The following is a 16,986-nucleotide window of genomic DNA, read 5'->3' as shown; positions in this document are numbered from 1 at the left end:
AAAAACTTAAGATTTGTCTATTGTGTCGACCATTTTTTTTAATTTTTGGTTGCAATGTAACGCTATGTGTTGTCTCTTGTTGTGACTCTTCACTGTTTGTTTCTGTTTTGTTTGTTGTACTTTTCCATCATAGGCAAAATGCAGGATGGGAATATGGAGAACAGCCAGAATAAAGGTAACAGTTCTTCTCGACAGTCAGACAATCTCTCTGTATACTTTATACTGACATTCATGTAATTCAATTAAGATGTTCTTCTTCTCTAGTTTTCTGAAGAGCTGACCCGTTATTTACTAATTTCTTCTGGTTTTTTTCATACAGGAATGCTTATTATTTATTTATATTGCAAATAAATGTAGAAATGCAGCCTCCTGCATCTCTGATTTTGTAAAGGATCTTCTAGTTTTTAAAAAATTCTGAAATGCTTTCTAGCTCCTCTGTTTATCATTTAATTCATGTCCAGCCTTATTATAGACTGTTTTGACAGCTGTCTCAATATTGTAAATATTTTGACATTTTCCATAAATACAGCTTTGCAAAACTATACAAATACTTTGCTTTGAATCATTTTTTGGGTTGAGTATGAGTATGGTCCAAAGCTATATTCTTAAAGTCTGACTGAGGAGATAATATATAATATAATATTACTAACAAACAGTACTAGCAAATACCAATAATAAGTTATTTCGTTCCTATGTAACAGTACAACTAAATACCTTGGATGTTTAATCATCCATTAGAGATTTGCAAACAGTCATCAATATTGTCAAGTAGAATTTGAAAGGAGAATATAAAATTGTCAAAGAATCTTAACTGCAATGGGTTTGCTTGTGAAATGGTTTCAGATTTATCTCGACTATTTTGCAAATGATGGATTGCTGATCTTACCCAGGTTGTCAGGATGACATGCAGAGTGGAGATCAGGTGCATCCCACAGAGACAGTTGAGAAATAAGGTTGATTCAAACCCCCTCCACTCTCCTGCATCCTTCATCCAATGACTCATGCAATAAACAGAGGACCAGGCGTAGGCCCTTTGCCTGTCCTCTTGGTAATAGCATATCAGGAGGAAGCAACCGAAAGAGGAAAGGAAGAAATAATCCTGTAAATACATTTTACTCTATACAAGGAAAAATGTAGACACATATATATGTAAAATAAAATGGTTTCAGCTGGATTTCTGTTGAAAATAGCTAAATGCAAAATCATGTTGAAGAAACTATGTCAAATGGTGTCAGCTATTAAGTGGATAGTAAATTCTGATTGTTAAAAAAAGACTTGTCTTTTGTTAGCAACGTGGCCTAAATATACATGCTAAGTGTGAGACTGCACAGAATAATCTGTTCCTTTTTTTTAAATATATACGTGCCAAGTCAAATACAGTTTACTGCGCAACAGAATTAAACCACCATTTTTATTTAGTACCTGACTCTATTTTTGACAGTAATACTGGGCTGGAATTTGTGGGGGCTCAGTGGGTGCAATCAGTAGCAGGTCAGGTGGGAAAGTGTTTTTTTTTTCTGCAGCGGGTCGGGACCCCGCTGTGAACCCGCTGCCATGCACCTTTCCCTGATGTCGGGTCTGTCAGCACTGAGCAGACCTGACACGCAGCGGCGGGAGAGCCAATTAAAATCATTCGTGGCTTATTTACAGCCACTTATCGATAGTTTTTTCCCCCAGCTTTTTGGATTTGACAGGTTGCCCACCGATTTCCCGCTGTGCCTAAACCTTGTCTGTGAAGCTGAGGCAGGAGGTCAGTGGCCATTGAACCAGCTGATGAGTTGACAGCTTCAAATGTCAAGTCAAAGCTCCCAGCTGATTGACATATGTTCCCTTAACCATTAGCTTCTCTAAACTGCATTTCCACTACAGATTCAGGATGCTGCAAGTCTTTACATAAGTCTCCATCCAGTCTGACCTCATTACTTGTCTCACCATTGACAGATCGCTTCTGTCATCTCTACTTCACCTGCCATCTATTCCATCAGCATGGGTGCCCTTAAAACTATCTCACCTTGCTCCTGAGATTCCTACCACGATCTGCCCCAACACCAGCATCACCAGACACACGAGCAACACCAGGCACACCACCAGCACCAACAACAATACCAACCTTCTCTGCAATCACAGGACATTAGCACCCGAGCACATTGCTGCCCGGGAGGCCAGTGATGGCCTTACTCTGGCCAGGTTTACTTCACTTGATGTTGTACACCTTAGCTGTCACATAATGCGCCAGGTTGGCACCACCCCACACCAACACCATAAAGCATCCCTACAATGTCCAAGCCATTCCTTTCACACTCATCACCATTGCGGGGGGAGTGGGGGCACGGAGGGGGGGGTGGGGGGAGTGTCTCACCATTCACTGCAATTCACTAAGCCACTTCCAAAGGTGCACATAAATCTGTCCAAGAACATAAAGTGTTGAAAGTAAAGGTTTCAATGTTTGACACCACATTAACAGAAATTTTACATAAAACACCCAAGTGGCTACCCTTGTGTGTTGTTAGTAGGTATGATTGCACTAGGGTGAGTGTGTAGGGTGGCTAGTTAGGTGCGGATGTGATAATATAGATAGAGAGGTATGGGTGGAGGTGCAAGGTAAGTTGGTGTGAGTAAGGATATGCAGGAGTAGGGTAGGGAAGGCAGAGTGATGAGGATATGATGAAAGGCACAGCAGGATGAGGTTGAGTGTGACTTTGTACTAACATTTTGTGATCTACTAAGATCATTGAAATGTTTGCGGCACTGCACCCACGTCCTCCTGACCACATCCCTGCTTGTGCCCTTCTCTGCAATGCGCAAATAGACTGTGTTGATCTCCTAGGGAGGTCTCTTCTGCCCATGGGAAGGGAAGAGGACTCCCTGCATGCTGTGACTCCCTCCAAGGTGCAGCCCTGTACCTCCCTGCTTGTCAGTGTTTGCAGCACCTCAATGCTGTAGAACACCGATAGCAAAATGGCAAAAGAAAGTTGGCCACGGTCCCTTTATGGAAACCGGCTGATGATGTGTCATCAAATAATGTCACCAGACCCGCTTCCTCTAATTGACCGGGAAATGCGCTGTGCGGGCTTAACAAGCCCAATCAAGGGAAATTCATTTCACAGAGCGGTCAGGAGCCAAGAGCGGGGTCGTGACCCGACGCCACCCACCCCTTTTAAGCATGGATAAAGCATATCAGAAGCAAAATAAAAGACGCATCAGATTAAATTGATTTAAGGAGATTTTAACTCTCTCCGCCCGGGAGAAACATGGTGGTGGCTATAGAGGTTGCTCCTGCTCTGCTGGCATTTTTCCTGGCATCTTCTGCTGGGTTGTTGTGGTGCCCACCTGAGTTAGATGGGAGCTTCATTAATCTCTGGAAGTCAGGATCCTGTAACACACACAGGGCCCTGATGCAATCTTCACGGTCTACAGGGCGGGACATGCACTCCACCCAATAAGAAGAACCCAAAAAGGTAAGTTTTAAAATAATTCTGGCAAAGCCAGGAGGAGCACTTTAGCTTATCTGCGCTCCACAAGGATTAAATGGACTGCTGCCACCCAGGGCAGCTGCCAAATTCCATCCCCCAGCCCAATCCCCAGACCTACCTTCCTGCCAGCCGGGTCAGTTTTAGTTTTAGGCTGCTGGATTTGGTGCCCGCAGCTCACCAGCAGCATACCAACAGGGGCCCGGTCCTCAAAATGGATCGGCTTTCCAGCCAATGCACTCCGCTGGTTAGCTGCCTGATAATTAAAATCGACCCAATTAATTGAACAAATATTGAACAGTAAGATGTCCCTTAGCTCTGTGTTTGTCTGTAGTTTTATTTCCAAAAGTTAACGGTTTGAGATTTGGAGGAACATCGCCTTTTACAATCACAGAAAGAAAAAAAAACATTTTTGAAAGCTTTCCAAGATCTTCAGCACTCAGATGACTGCTGAAGGCGACTAGATATTTGTGCTCAAATTATTTTTGACTAGCTTTCTTTAATTTGTTTAAATTTAGCCAAGAAACAAGATGGTGCAGCTGCCATGGAAATGCAGCCCCTCAAGAGTGCGGAAGGTGGCGATGGAGATGACAAGGAGAAGAAGAAGGCGGGATCGTCAAAGAAAGAAAAATCTGTGTTGCAGGGCAAGCTCACCAAACTGGCTGTGCAGATAGGGAAAGCGGGTGAGCCGATTGCTAATTCAGAGAACAATTTATCTTGACCAAGTGAAATTGAAAAAAAACATTCTCTCAATTGACCACAGTCGGTGCTAATTCAATGCCCCTTCAGGGAATCTTTGGGCAATTTCACTTTTTCAAATAACTTGTTCTGAAACCTATGTTGGCTACCAGCGAAGTTCACACTGCTTATGGTGTGATATCTCTGGTACTGTATGAACTATTATGATATGGTTTTTGTGAAGTTGTCTTGTGTGGTCAATAACCGTATAAAAATGATTTTTTTATTTGCAAATATATGAATCATCAGCAATCACACCATTGTGCTACATATTTACATTTAAAATCTATATCTCAGTCGATTTACCAAGGAAATAATACTTTCCAGAAACAAAAATTTACGCAGATAAATAACTGAACAACACCAACAAATGACATTCATTCATTTATGCCACACAAATACACAAAAGTCTGAGGATATGCAATGGAGCAATAGTAAGTTTGCTCACTGCCTGAAAGGATGGTAGAGGCAGAAACCCTCATTGCATTTAAAACGTACTTGGATATGCACTTGAAGTGCCGTGGGCTACGAGACTACAGACTCCAAGAACTGGAAAGTGGGATTAGGCTGGATAGCTCTTTTTTGGCCAAGAGAAATTTAGGTTTTCTAAAAATGGGCACAAAGCACTTGGTAATAAAGTAATGAGGAATTTAAACAGAATATTAGTTCTTTTAGCTCTTTTCTGTGCTGTAAACTTCTATGGGAAAAGGGACATCATGCTGAACAAATCTTCTGGAAATTTTTGAGGATGTAACTAGCAGAGTGGACAAGGGAGAACCAGTGGATGTGGTGTATTTGGACTTTCAAAAGGCTTTTGACATGGTCCCACATGAGATTGGTGTGCAAAATTAAAGCACATGGTATTGGGGGTAATGTACTGACTGGATAGAGAACTAGTTGACAGACAGGAAGCAGAGAGTTGGGATAAACAGGTCCTTTTCAGAATGGCAAGCAGTGACTAGTGGGGTGCCACAGGGCTCGGTGCTGGGACCCCAGCTATTTACAATATACATTAATGATTTAGATGAAGGAATTGAGTGTAATATCTTCAAGTTTGCAAATGACACTCTGCTGGGTGGCGGTGTGAGCTGTGAGGAGGACGCCAAGAGGCTGCAGGATGACTTGGACAGGTTAGGTGAATGGGCAAATGTATGGCAGATGCAGTATAATGTGGATAAATGTGAGGCTATCCACTTTGGTGGCAAAAACACGAAGGCAGAATATTATCTGAATGGCGGCAGATTAGGAAAAGGGGAGGTGCAACGAGACCTGGGTGTCATGGTACATCAGTCATTGAAAGTTGACATGCAGGTACAGCAGGCGGTGAAGAAAGCAAATGGTATGTTGGCCTTCATAGCTAGAGGATTTGAGTATCGGAGCAGGGAGGTCTTACTGCAGTTGTACAGGGTCTTGGTGAGGCCTCACCTGGAATATTGTGTTCAGTTTTGGTCTCCTAATCTGAGGAAGGACGTTCTTGCTATTGAGGGAGTGCAGCGAAGGTTCAGCAGACTGATTCCAGGGATGGCAGGACTGACATACGAGGAGAGACTGGATCGACTGGGCCTGTATTCATTGGAGTTTAGAAGGATGAGAAGGGATCCCATAGAAACATCTAAAATTCTGACGGGACTGGACAGGTTAGATGCAGGAAGAATGTTCCCAATGTTGGGGAAGTCCAGAATCAGAGGACACAGTCTAAGGATAAGGGGTAAGTCATTTAGGACTGAGATGAGGAGAAACTTCTTCACTCAGAGAGTTGTTAACCTGTGGAATTCTCTTCCGCAGAGAGTTGTTGATGCCAGTTCATTGAATATATTCAAGAGGGAGTTAGATGTGGCCCTGACAGCTAAAGGGATCAAGAGAATGGAGAGAAAGCAGGAAAGGGGTACTGAGGTGAATGATCAACCATGATCTTATTGAATGGTGGTGCAGGTTCGAAGGGCCGAATGGCCTACTCCTGCACCTATTTTCTATGTTTCTATGTTTCCTATGATTTAAACAGACTGTTATTTTGTGCTTTTTAAAAAAAAATCAAAAATTACTATTTTTTTAAATGGTTATTTTAGGTTCACATGGCATTGTAATAACAATAAAACTTGATTTTCTGGGATTGTGCAAGTCACTATATGAATGCAAGTTCATTCTTTATTTCATGTCACAGACATAAAATGGAATTTCTTTTCAAAGTAACAACTTTTCAGTCAGTGAGAACAAACATATGAACTTAAAATAAATGTTATATCATGAAATAAATTACAGGATATAGAAGGAATGGATCCCCTCTAATAGAGGAATTGAGAACAAGATGAAATCGTCATAGATTATGTCACTAAAGTGAATGCAGAAATAACTTCTGAATAGAAAAGGGTGCGAGAATGTGAAACACACAAGTGTTGAAGGATAGATATTTTTTGGGATGGACGGGTATTAAGGAAAAGAAGAGTTTTAAGGATATGGCAAAAAAGATAGGGAATAGGGGTGAGAAACATTGACTAATAAAATTATGATGCATACATGATGGACAGAATGACCCACTTCCATTCCTTTGTTTCTAAATTGATATGCTGACTTATGAGCTAATTCTTAAGCTAAATTCAAATATTTACTTTTTCATTGGCTTTGCTTTTGAAAGATGAAAACTGTCAGAAACCCAAAGTATTGGAATTTGACCATTTGAATTCCATCAGAGGTACAAGCCCTAACATCCTGGAGTAGAATTTCCATGGGGTTGTCCTGATCATCCGCTCTAACCTCGACGGAAGATCCACAACCACTCCCAGAGAAATAGCATAAACAGGATTGATGCCATTTCTCCGAGGTTTCCACAGTGCCCAAAACTATACACACAACCCTCTACTTGTTGTCTAACCAATATTCTGTTTAAATTCCTCATTACTTCATTACCCAAGTGCTCTATACCCATATTTAGAAAGCCTAAACCTCTCTTGGCCTTGTTACGATTGTATCTACTTGCACCCACATTTTCAGGGAACTGTTTATTTGACCTGAAGGTTTCTCTGTTCGCCCACAGCCTTCAGTGTCTTTACATTAAGTGATTAACTCCCAGTCCTTGTTTTTATTCTCCCCGAATATATTACCTCACACTTACCTACATTAAATAGCATTTTCCCACCTGCCTGAACATTCTGCTAACTTGTCTATGTCTTCCTGAAATCTTTTACAGTCCTCACTGTTTGCTAAACCTCCTACTTTTGAGTGTCTAAACTTCCCTGTTAAAATGTTAAATATGAAGCAAAAGGCTGCTATAACACTGTGACTTAGTTTTTCTTTCATTTGGATTTTTTTTTAATAGGATTGGTGATGTCGGCAATTACAGTTATTATTCTTGTGTTATACTTTGCCATCGATACTTTTGTGATTCAAAAACTGCAGTGGCTGCCTGAATGCACACCGGTCTACATCCAGTTCTTTGTTAAATTCTTCATTATTGGTGTCACTGTACTTGTTGTGGCCGTCCCAGAGGGTCTCCCACTTGCTGTCACCATCTCCCTTGCCTACTCTGTGAAGGTATGAATATGCTCACTTATACTGTTCGATTCATTTCACACAAAAACATTTGCAGACCACTTTGCTCCATAATGGGTTTCCAATAAAGATATAATAATTTCTGTTGGTTTCAAGTTGCATATTGCAGTTTGTGTACCTCCGTTCAACTGTGTAAGTTATACTATCTGTAAAGTACCTCTGGTGTTAAAACAACTTTGATTTGATTAGCTTTGGGGATGTAGAAGTGAGATGTTATTTATGTTGTCCATATTGAAATACATAACTAATATGACTGAGTGAATCAGAGGTCTTGAAAATGAAATTGAGGAAATGGTTGGAGATATGTTGCAAGATATTTAAAGATGTAAAAATTTAGCAATTTTGGAATACTTCCAGTGCTGACTTCTGATTATGTAAAGCTGACTGGGGAAATGAGCTGAGCAGTGTAGTTGGAGAGATTTTGCCAGGAAGGAACAATGGCGTTGTGTGAAAGCTGGAATGGTTTTATGGAGAAGACACAATAGATAGATTGTAACTCCAGGCAAGGAAGGGGCGGGCAGCAGGCCCAAATGCCTGCCAGTTCCTGATGGTCCATTTCGATGGCTGGGCTTCAGTATCGTGCTGACGGCACAGCTCAAATGGGCATCCTGTTGTAGCGCTCCGGGCCGGGCCGGGCAGTATAGAGCCTGACCGAAACAGTACTCGGGAGGGGAGGGACAATAAGTGGAGGGAGGGGGAAGCCCGGGGTGGGAGCAGCCCACATTAGTTTTGTGGAGCCCAGAACAGCACTCCTGGTGCCACATTGCTGGGGCCTCTTCATCTTCGTCCAGTTCAACTGGGCAGAGTGTGCACACTCATGCCCTGTCCAGTTGTCCCTCTCAATCAGTGTTGTCCAATTCGTTAGCTACACGCCACACGAGACTAATTATGAATCCAGGTGTGGCATATTGTATGTTTTACTGGTAAATTAAACTGAGTGATTGACACCATCACTGGGCATGTGATCTCAATACTTGTATTCAGACGTGCATGTGAATGTTATCCTTTTTGTTTGTTTTGTTGGTAAGGTGAAAAGCAGAGTGTGTGAGCATCTTTTGATCATTGTGAGCGCTTAACTTCCCTAGTTACTGAATGGTAATAGATGTTTGTCAAATAAATACACACAGGTAAAATATATTTATCTATATCGTGTAAGTGTAAATGTGAAGCATTTGCTACTAAAATTAGTGCATGTGGCTAAAATGGTGTCACCTCAACCACACCTGTGGATAGTCAACAATTTCTGTTGGACAACACTGATCGAAATTGAACATCATAGCATCCCAATTTGCATATAGTAATGAGGCTTGTGCCTTAGCTGCCCAGTGGAAAGCCCCAGTATGTATGGCAGTGGAGGAGGGATGGTATGGTAAGTGATGCACTGTCATTTTATTCTGTTACTGCCCCATTTCTGCTGGATGAATCGAGATAAATTCTGCCCTAAACAGTTTGATAAGACTGGAGGATTCATCTAAGTAAAGGAGCTGGAAAACTAATGTGGAGTTTGTAAATCACAATTGGCTACACTTGCATGCATCAACAACCTGACCCACAGCAAACAAAAATGCCAGTTTATAAATCCGCCATTCAATTAAATGCCTCCCATTGTGGCAAACTGCACAGAGCTAGCCCTGCGCATATGTGCTCCTCACATAAACTTGGATCTCAGTATTTTGTACCAGGCCATCACAGGCTATTGAGAGCAGAGCCCAACAATAAACATAAATGGAAGGAAACTGATGCATATTAGTCCCTTTTTCCAAAAGTGGAACAACAAAAAAATGGCAAAGTAAAATTCCCTGAAAACTCATTCTCTTTGGCCCTCTGAGGAAATACTGAGAGGGGTTATGCTGCATTCAATTTGCAGCAGTGAAGCAGCTGTAAGGAAGTGCACAATTTCTAGATAAATAAAGTGATGCTGCTGTCTCCAGTGGTCCAAGGCCTATCTAATGAGGTGAATTTGTCAATGCCTCCAGAGCCAGCACAACCCCTCAGCAGCAATACAAATGCTACTGTGGAGAGACATAGACGAGCATCTCTTCATGACTGAGCGCTCAGTGCTGGGTATTCATCTTACATTTTGAACTAAGAAAAGGAGAGCCACCTATTGAAAAAGCTGGAAGTGTAAAGAATATCAAATGATTGAAACAAGCTGTTAAAACTGACTGACCCATCCACTGGGAGAGCTCGATTCAAACCTCAGAATTAGTTAATATTTATACTCTTGACTTCCACCAGAAAGGGAATGGTTTCGTCTGTTGAGGTCATCAGTTGTAGCAATGAAGAATTGAGATGCCAAACCATGAGGAGGAAGGGAAGAACTTAAAGGATTTCACCCTAGGTCATATTTTAGCTGCCACTCTCTCTGTCAGCTCCAGAACTGTGATTTAATGATGGCTGTAAAGATGTATCTGCTCTTTCTCTCAGCCAGGGAATCAAGGGATGTATCAAGAGAAGAAAATGGGGATGAAATATATAAATCACGATATATAATTCAGTCTTCAAAAAGATTATAATGTCTGTGCTATAAAGAATATCTTCAAACCATTCCAACATTGACGAGCAGTTACTTACTGTTATATTGTGCCTCCTTTGACTAGAAAATGATGAAGGACAACAATCTAGTGAGACATTTGGATGCCTGTGAAACCATGGGTAATGCGACAGCAATCTGCTCTGACAAAACAGGCACCTTGACCACAAACCGAATGACAGTTGTGCAGGCTTATGTTGGTGAGGTCCACCATAAGGAAGTCCCAGACCCCGACGCCATCCCATCGAAAACACTGGATATGCTTGTTAACGCAATATCTCTCAACAGTGCTTACACTTCCAAAATACTGGTAGGTTTTTCTTTCTTATTCGTGTGTTAATTACAGTGCTTAACAGTAATGGCCTTTAGCAGCAAGGTTGTTCCCACGTTGCAAATTGACTATTGGGCAGGGCTACTTTACTGTGGTGGATAATGTCAGCATATTCAAGAGGGATAGATATTTTGCAGAGGAAGCAATTGATGTACATAAGAGATAAAGAAGTATATGGTATTTTGTGAACTGTTGTGCTGATGAGAAGGCCTGCAACAGTCTCTTTGATCCTGTGTTCAAGTGGATTTCAAAATATATGGCTCATTAGTAGCTCTATTTACAGTTAACATTCAAATATTGTTTGCTAATGTAAAAATAACCCTTTTTACAAAATGCATTCATTCATGGGATGTGGGCATCGCAGACATTTATTGCCCATCACTAATTGCCCTTGAGAAGATGGTGGTGAACCGCTGCAGTCTGTGTGTGAAGGTACTCCCACAGTGCTGGCTTTGTTGTAGCGGTTTGGTACGACTGAGTGGCTTGTTCGGCCATTTCAGACGGCAGTTAAGAGTCAACCACATTGCTGTGGGTTTGGAGTCACGTGCAGGCCAGACCGGGTAAGGACGGCAGATTTCCTTCCCTGAAGGACATTAGTGAACCAGTTGCATTTTTCCAACAATCCGTCAGATTCTTCGTCACCATTACTGATACTAGTTTTTTAATTCCAGATTTATTTAATTAACTGAATTTAAATTCCCCAGCTGCCCTGGTGCGACTGGAACTCATGTCTCCGGATCATTAGTCCAGGCCTCTGGATTACCAGTCCAGTAACATAACCACTATGCTACCGTACCCCTTGCTGTATTTAACTTTTAATGAATATACTTGTTCAAATTCCAAAACTCTGTATGAGACACACATTTTTATAATTATCAGGAATTTTCAAGAGATCCTACGTCGTGTTTAATGGCCCATTTGGATATTGTCCACAGTGGTGCTGGCTTTTCCTCTTCTTTCAGGTTTATAATAGTTTACAGCTTCAATCATTACTTGTTTGCTCTTGCCCTTTGGTATTATAAATTCATGGGTCATTTACCTGGCCTGTAGCTGTTAATATTCCTGAATTCCTTCTGGTCAAAAACCATGCAGTGGTAATGTGAAAGAAAAATAACTTTAACAGGCAGTCCGCAAGCAGCCAGGATCACTTTCCAAACGTAACAGTTATATGATTGAGCTCACAGCATGCTACAATATGCAACAGTTTATATCATAGACTATCATACTTCCTTAAGCTTTACTTTACAAAGTTATACATAAATTCGACATGATTCAGTGCCTTTTCATACCTTAGTTCCCTTTTGGTAGCTTCCACTGGTATCTGCAAGATCAAGTAATCGGCTCGCCTAATTGTCTGGTGACCGTATGATCGGATCCAGCTGTTGACATCCTCTTCAAACTTGGACAAGGTCCAGAAGGATTGTTCAGGTTGGGTTCCTCAGTCCAGCTGTGAGTGTCACAGGAATACATAGAAGTTACACCACAAAAACAGACCATTCAACCAACCAGTCCACGGTGGCATTTGCCCTCCATGCGAGTAAATAATTCTAATCAGGTTTACCCAACCCGTCCCCATAGCCATTCAACCCCTTTTCCTTTATCTACCTATCCAATCTAATGCTTACATAGTTTCTGCCGCCACTAACCTTGGAAGTGAATTCCACAACTGTATAATTCTCTGTGTGAATGAGTTTTTCCTGCTCTCTTTCTCTTCTCTCTCCTTCAGAGTTGGCCGACAATTAAAATAAAACAGCGATCGTGGCGGTGCGCCCTCCCCTTTCAGGACAGATGCGCCGCCCATCTACTGGCAGCGTCCCGCTGGGAAAACCTGTCGAGGGCATCGAGCGGCGGTCGCTCCGCTCCTGCGAGGCAATTTCCCCTTCGTGGGGCGGAAAGTGAGCCTAAAGGGGCGGGAACACGGTTAGGGCGGAAACCCATTTCCGCTGCCCCCGGCCAGGTGGCAATTTCGGATGGGTCAGCCCATCCGTCTGCCTCTGGTCAGAAAGGTCTTACTGCCCCATTACCACCTCTTAGAGAGGGGGGCAATTTTGGCCCCTGGGTTTTCTAGGTATCTTTCTAAAAGAACAAGCAGCACAACTATGAACAATACTCATGGACTTTTAAACATGACATTGGATCTCTGGACAATTTTTGATGAATTATAAAAATATGAGTCTATTGAAAGGCTTTGTTTGATTCCGATTATTTTAAATTTTGCATCGACATTGCTACCGGATGTATTATGTACATCACAAATATCGTCCCATTAAATATGGCATTTTTCAAGATGTGGGCTTATTTGCATTTAAGAAATAAATGTTGGCTGTCTTACATAATACTCTAGGAAAGCACTGAATGACATGATGTCATGGGGCTTTCCAAGCCGCAACCTTGGGCCCCATTATTCACTATCACAGTGAAAGTTTCAATCTCTTACTAGTGTGGATTTGCCTTTTGCATACAACTTGCAACGTCTATTGTGACAAATCCTATGTTTATTTTAGACGAACTGGGGCTATTCTGAATGCACCCTCGATAAAGCTGGACCTGTTTATAAAATTTAGATAAAATTTGTGAAAATTAAAAGTATGATTTGAATACTCAACCCAGGATGCATGCAAGTTGGTCATTTGGTAATGCTGTTGTATTGATCGCCAACTGATTGGAAAACAACTTGAAGGAACTGTTTGCAGTTCCACTGAATCCACCAGCAGAGTAGTTATTAACGATGGTCTGTATAGATTTGACTGACTAAAAATGGATAATGATTTTGGTAGAACACTCCCAATGTAACTATAGTAGTATTGTTGTTGTCGTAGATGATCTGCACCATCAAATTAGTCTTGTCTCAAATAGCATTGCTAACTCAGCCTCTAATGGAAATGAAAGTGGCATGGCATCAGAGGTGGAGGTGACCAGAGAAGATGACAATTGGTGAGCCGACTGCCTGCCTAGATCTTCCCCACTGGCAATAGCATCAGTGTAATAGGCGCAGACAGGTTGCTGTCGAAATGGTCCCAGTTTCATTCCAGGATGCTGCAGGTATAACCCCCTCTTAATCTAACTCGCCTGGTGTGAAACAGAGGGATTGGTTTGAATGCCTGTTTTACACCCCACCTGATTTAGTCTATATTGACTTTAGGTTAAAATGACCTCCTTAATTTTGGAGCAATACTGCCTGAAGCAGATCTCCAATATAAACATGATATTAGATCCTTGTGTTCGAAGTGTGTTTAGTCATTTAAGTCCATGAATCTAAATACTGGGGAACAACTTAGAAGAATGACACCTCTGAATTGGGAAGGAGGTAGGGCTTGCATTTTACAGGGAAAGGAGTCTTGATAGTCAATGTCACGTTACAGATAAAATATTCTTTTTCAGTAAAATGAGTAAAATACAACTCTTTTTTTAACCAATTCAGCCATTTGGCTTTTCCCCGATGAGTACAATTTTAGATCAAACTATCCAAAGGGAGCTGGACTAGTTCCTGGATGAGGTTGAGATCGCTGTGTACAAAAGATAAGCGGGTGTTGGATGAGCTACCTCTCAGTCACTGGTTTCTCCTGGAACTCATTTCTGATCATCTTTGGGGGTCAGAGAGGAATCTCCCAGAATTCCTTTCCCTGGAATTGACTGAGGATAATTTAAAATCTGTTCTGTCGCCTCTCAGGAGACCACAAGGCTGGTGGTGGGTGGGAGCAACGCGGGGGTCATGATGCTCATTTGCAACATGACTAAATGGGACAGGCGTGATGGAGCAGCTGGTCTTTCTCTGTCTGTCTTTATCATATGCTCGCATGCTCATATAAGTGAAAAATAAAATGTTCTCAAAACACAGTGGAGCCACCGTGAAATTTGGACCTGTTTTACATAGCGATCGATTTTCTTTTCCATTGAATTTCATCCCATGGCGTCTTCACTCGAGTTCGATGGCAAGCATGTGCCTTAAATATTCATCAACATAATGGAAAGCCTTTTAGGTCACTCAACATCAGTAATAAATTACCTATTTCAATATTCTGTCAATGAATGACCACGGTACAGGTTGGACTTCCCTTATCCGGGACTCCTTATTAGGCACCACCCCGCATCCGGCATGATTCCGGCGGCTGGGAGTGCATGCGCAGAACGCGGCAGACCTCCACCCCGACTTTGGGGCCGCGCCGACACCCAGCCTGCTGAGGGCCTGCCGACACTTCGGGCCTGCCCAGGGCGCCGACCTCCTCCCCCCTCCCTCCCCCCCCCCCCCCTGACCTCGGGCCGCTAACCTCCCCTCATTCGGCAAAATCCCTTATTTGGCAGAGGCCAGGTCCCGAGGGTTCGAGGGAGATTTTGCGTGAGGACAAACAACAAGAAACATAAGAAATAGGAGCAGAAGTAGGCCATTTGTCTCCTCGAGTCTGTTCTGCCATTTAATAAGATCATGGCTGACATGATTTTGGACTCAGCTCCACTTCCCTGCCCGCTCCCCATAACCCTTTATTCCCTTATTGCTCAAAAATCTGTCTATCTCCACCTTAAATGTATTCAATGACCCAGCCTCCACAGCTCGCTGGGACAGAGATTTCCATAGATTTACAACTCTCTGAGAGAAGAAATTCCTCCTCGTCTCAGTTTTAAATGGGCGGCCCCTTATTCTCAGATTATGCCCCCTAGTTCTAGTCTCCCCTATCAGTGGAAACATCCTCTCTGCATCCATCTTGTCAAGCCCCCCCATAATCTTATATGTTTCTATAAGATCACCTCTCATTCTTCTGAACTCCAATGAGTATAGGCCCAACCTACTCAACCTATCTTCATAAGTCAACCCCTTCATCTCCGGAATCAACCTAGTGAACCTTCTCTGAACAGTCTCCAATGCAAGTATATCCTCCCTGAAATATGGAGACCAAAAGTCGCAATACTCTAGGTATGGCCTCACCAATACCCTGTACAGTTGTAGCAGAACTTCTCTGCTTTTATACTCTATCTCCCTTACAATAAAGGCCAACACTCCAATTGTCTTCCTGATTACTTGCTGTACCTGCATACTAACTCTTTGCGTTTCATGCACAAGGACCCCCATGTCCTTCTGTATTGCAGCACTTTGCAATTTTTCTCCATTTAAATTATAATTTGCATTTCTGTTTTCTGTCAAAGTGCATAACCTCACATTTTCCTACATTGTACTCCATCTGCCACATTTTTGTCCACTCACTTAGCCTGTCTATATCCCTTTGCAGATTTTTTGTGTCCTCCTCACAATTTGCTTTCCCACCCATCTTTGCATCATCAGCAAATTTGGTTACATTACACTCGATCCCTTCATCTAAGTCATTAATATAGATTGTAAATAGTTGAGGACCTAGCACCAATGCCTGTGGCACCCCACTAGTTACTGTTTGCCAACCGGAAAATAACCTGTTTATACCGACTCTCTGTTTTCTGTTAGTTAGCCAATCCTCTATCCATGCTAATATATTACCCCCAACCCCGTGAACTTTTATCTTGTGCAGTAACCTTTTATGTGGCACCTTATCGAATGCCATCTGAAAATCCAAATACACCATATCCACTGGTTCCCCCTTATCCACCCTGCTCGTTACATCCTCAAAGAACTCCAGCAAATTTGTCAAACATGATTTCCCTTTCATAAAACCATGCTGACTCTGCTTGATTGAATTATGCTTTTCCAAATGTCCTGCTACTGCTTCCTTAATAATGGACTCCAGAATTTTCCCAACGACAGATGTTAGGCTAACTGGTCTATAGTTTCCTGCTTTCTGTCTGCCTCATTTTTAAAATAGGGGCTTTACATTTGTGGTTTTCCAATCCGCTGGGACCTTCCAAGAATCCAGGGAATTTTGGTAGATTACAACCAATGCATCCACTATCTCTGCATCCACTTCTTTTAGGACCCTAGGATTCAAGCCATCAGATCCAGGGGACTTGTCTGCCTTTAGACCCATTATTTTACCGAGTACTACTTCTTTAGTGATAGTGATTGCGTTAAGTTCCTTGCTCCCTATATCCCCTTAATTATCCAGTATTGTGATGTTTTTAGTGTCTTCTACCATGAACACCGATCCTAACAATGGATAGTCAAGGAACTTAACACAGTCACAATCACTATGGAGGTGGTATTCAGTAAGATAATGGGACTAAAGGCAGATAAATCCCCTGGACCTGATGGCTTGCATCCTAAGGTTCTACGAGAAGTAACGGCAGGGATAGTGGATGCATCGGTTGTAATTTACCAAAATTCCCTGGATTCTGGGGAGGTCCCAGCAGATTGGAAAACTGCAATTGTAATGCCCCTATTTTTTAAAAAAAGGAGGCAGACAATAAGCAGGAAACTGTAGTCCAGTTAACCTAACATCTGTGGTTGG

The 16,986-nt window shown here is 42.2% G+C and overlaps 1 protein-coding gene across 24 annotated transcripts in view; it reads left to right on the top strand.

The window, feature by feature from the left end:
* Positions 1–16,986, top strand: part of LOC139276737 (plasma membrane calcium-transporting ATPase 2) — a 430,975-nt gene that overhangs the window by 173,491 nt on the left and 240,498 nt on the right. For 10 of the 24 annotated variants that reach the window (XM_070894744.1, XM_070894739.1, XM_070894732.1 and 7 more), the window contains 4 exons: positions 134–175; positions 3,989–4,153; positions 7,522–7,736; positions 10,355–10,597. In XM_070894744.1, coding sequence (XP_070750845.1) covers positions 134–175; positions 3,989–4,153; positions 7,522–7,736; positions 10,355–10,597 — 665 coding nt within the window. The remainder of the gene's footprint in view (positions 1–133; positions 176–3,988; positions 4,154–7,521; positions 7,737–10,354; positions 10,598–16,986) is intronic. The other 14 variants (XM_070894747.1, XM_070894743.1, XM_070894745.1 and 11 more) reach the window with 4 other exon arrangements.

The sequence above is a fragment of the Pristiophorus japonicus genome, chromosome 12, assembly GCF_044704955.1.
Source record: "Pristiophorus japonicus isolate sPriJap1 chromosome 12, sPriJap1.hap1, whole genome shotgun sequence".
Lineage (NCBI taxonomy): Eukaryota > Metazoa > Chordata > Chondrichthyes > Pristiophoridae > Pristiophorus > Pristiophorus japonicus.
The sequence above is the reverse complement of the archived record's forward strand: the minus strand, read 5'-3'. Positions and strand labels throughout refer to the sequence as shown.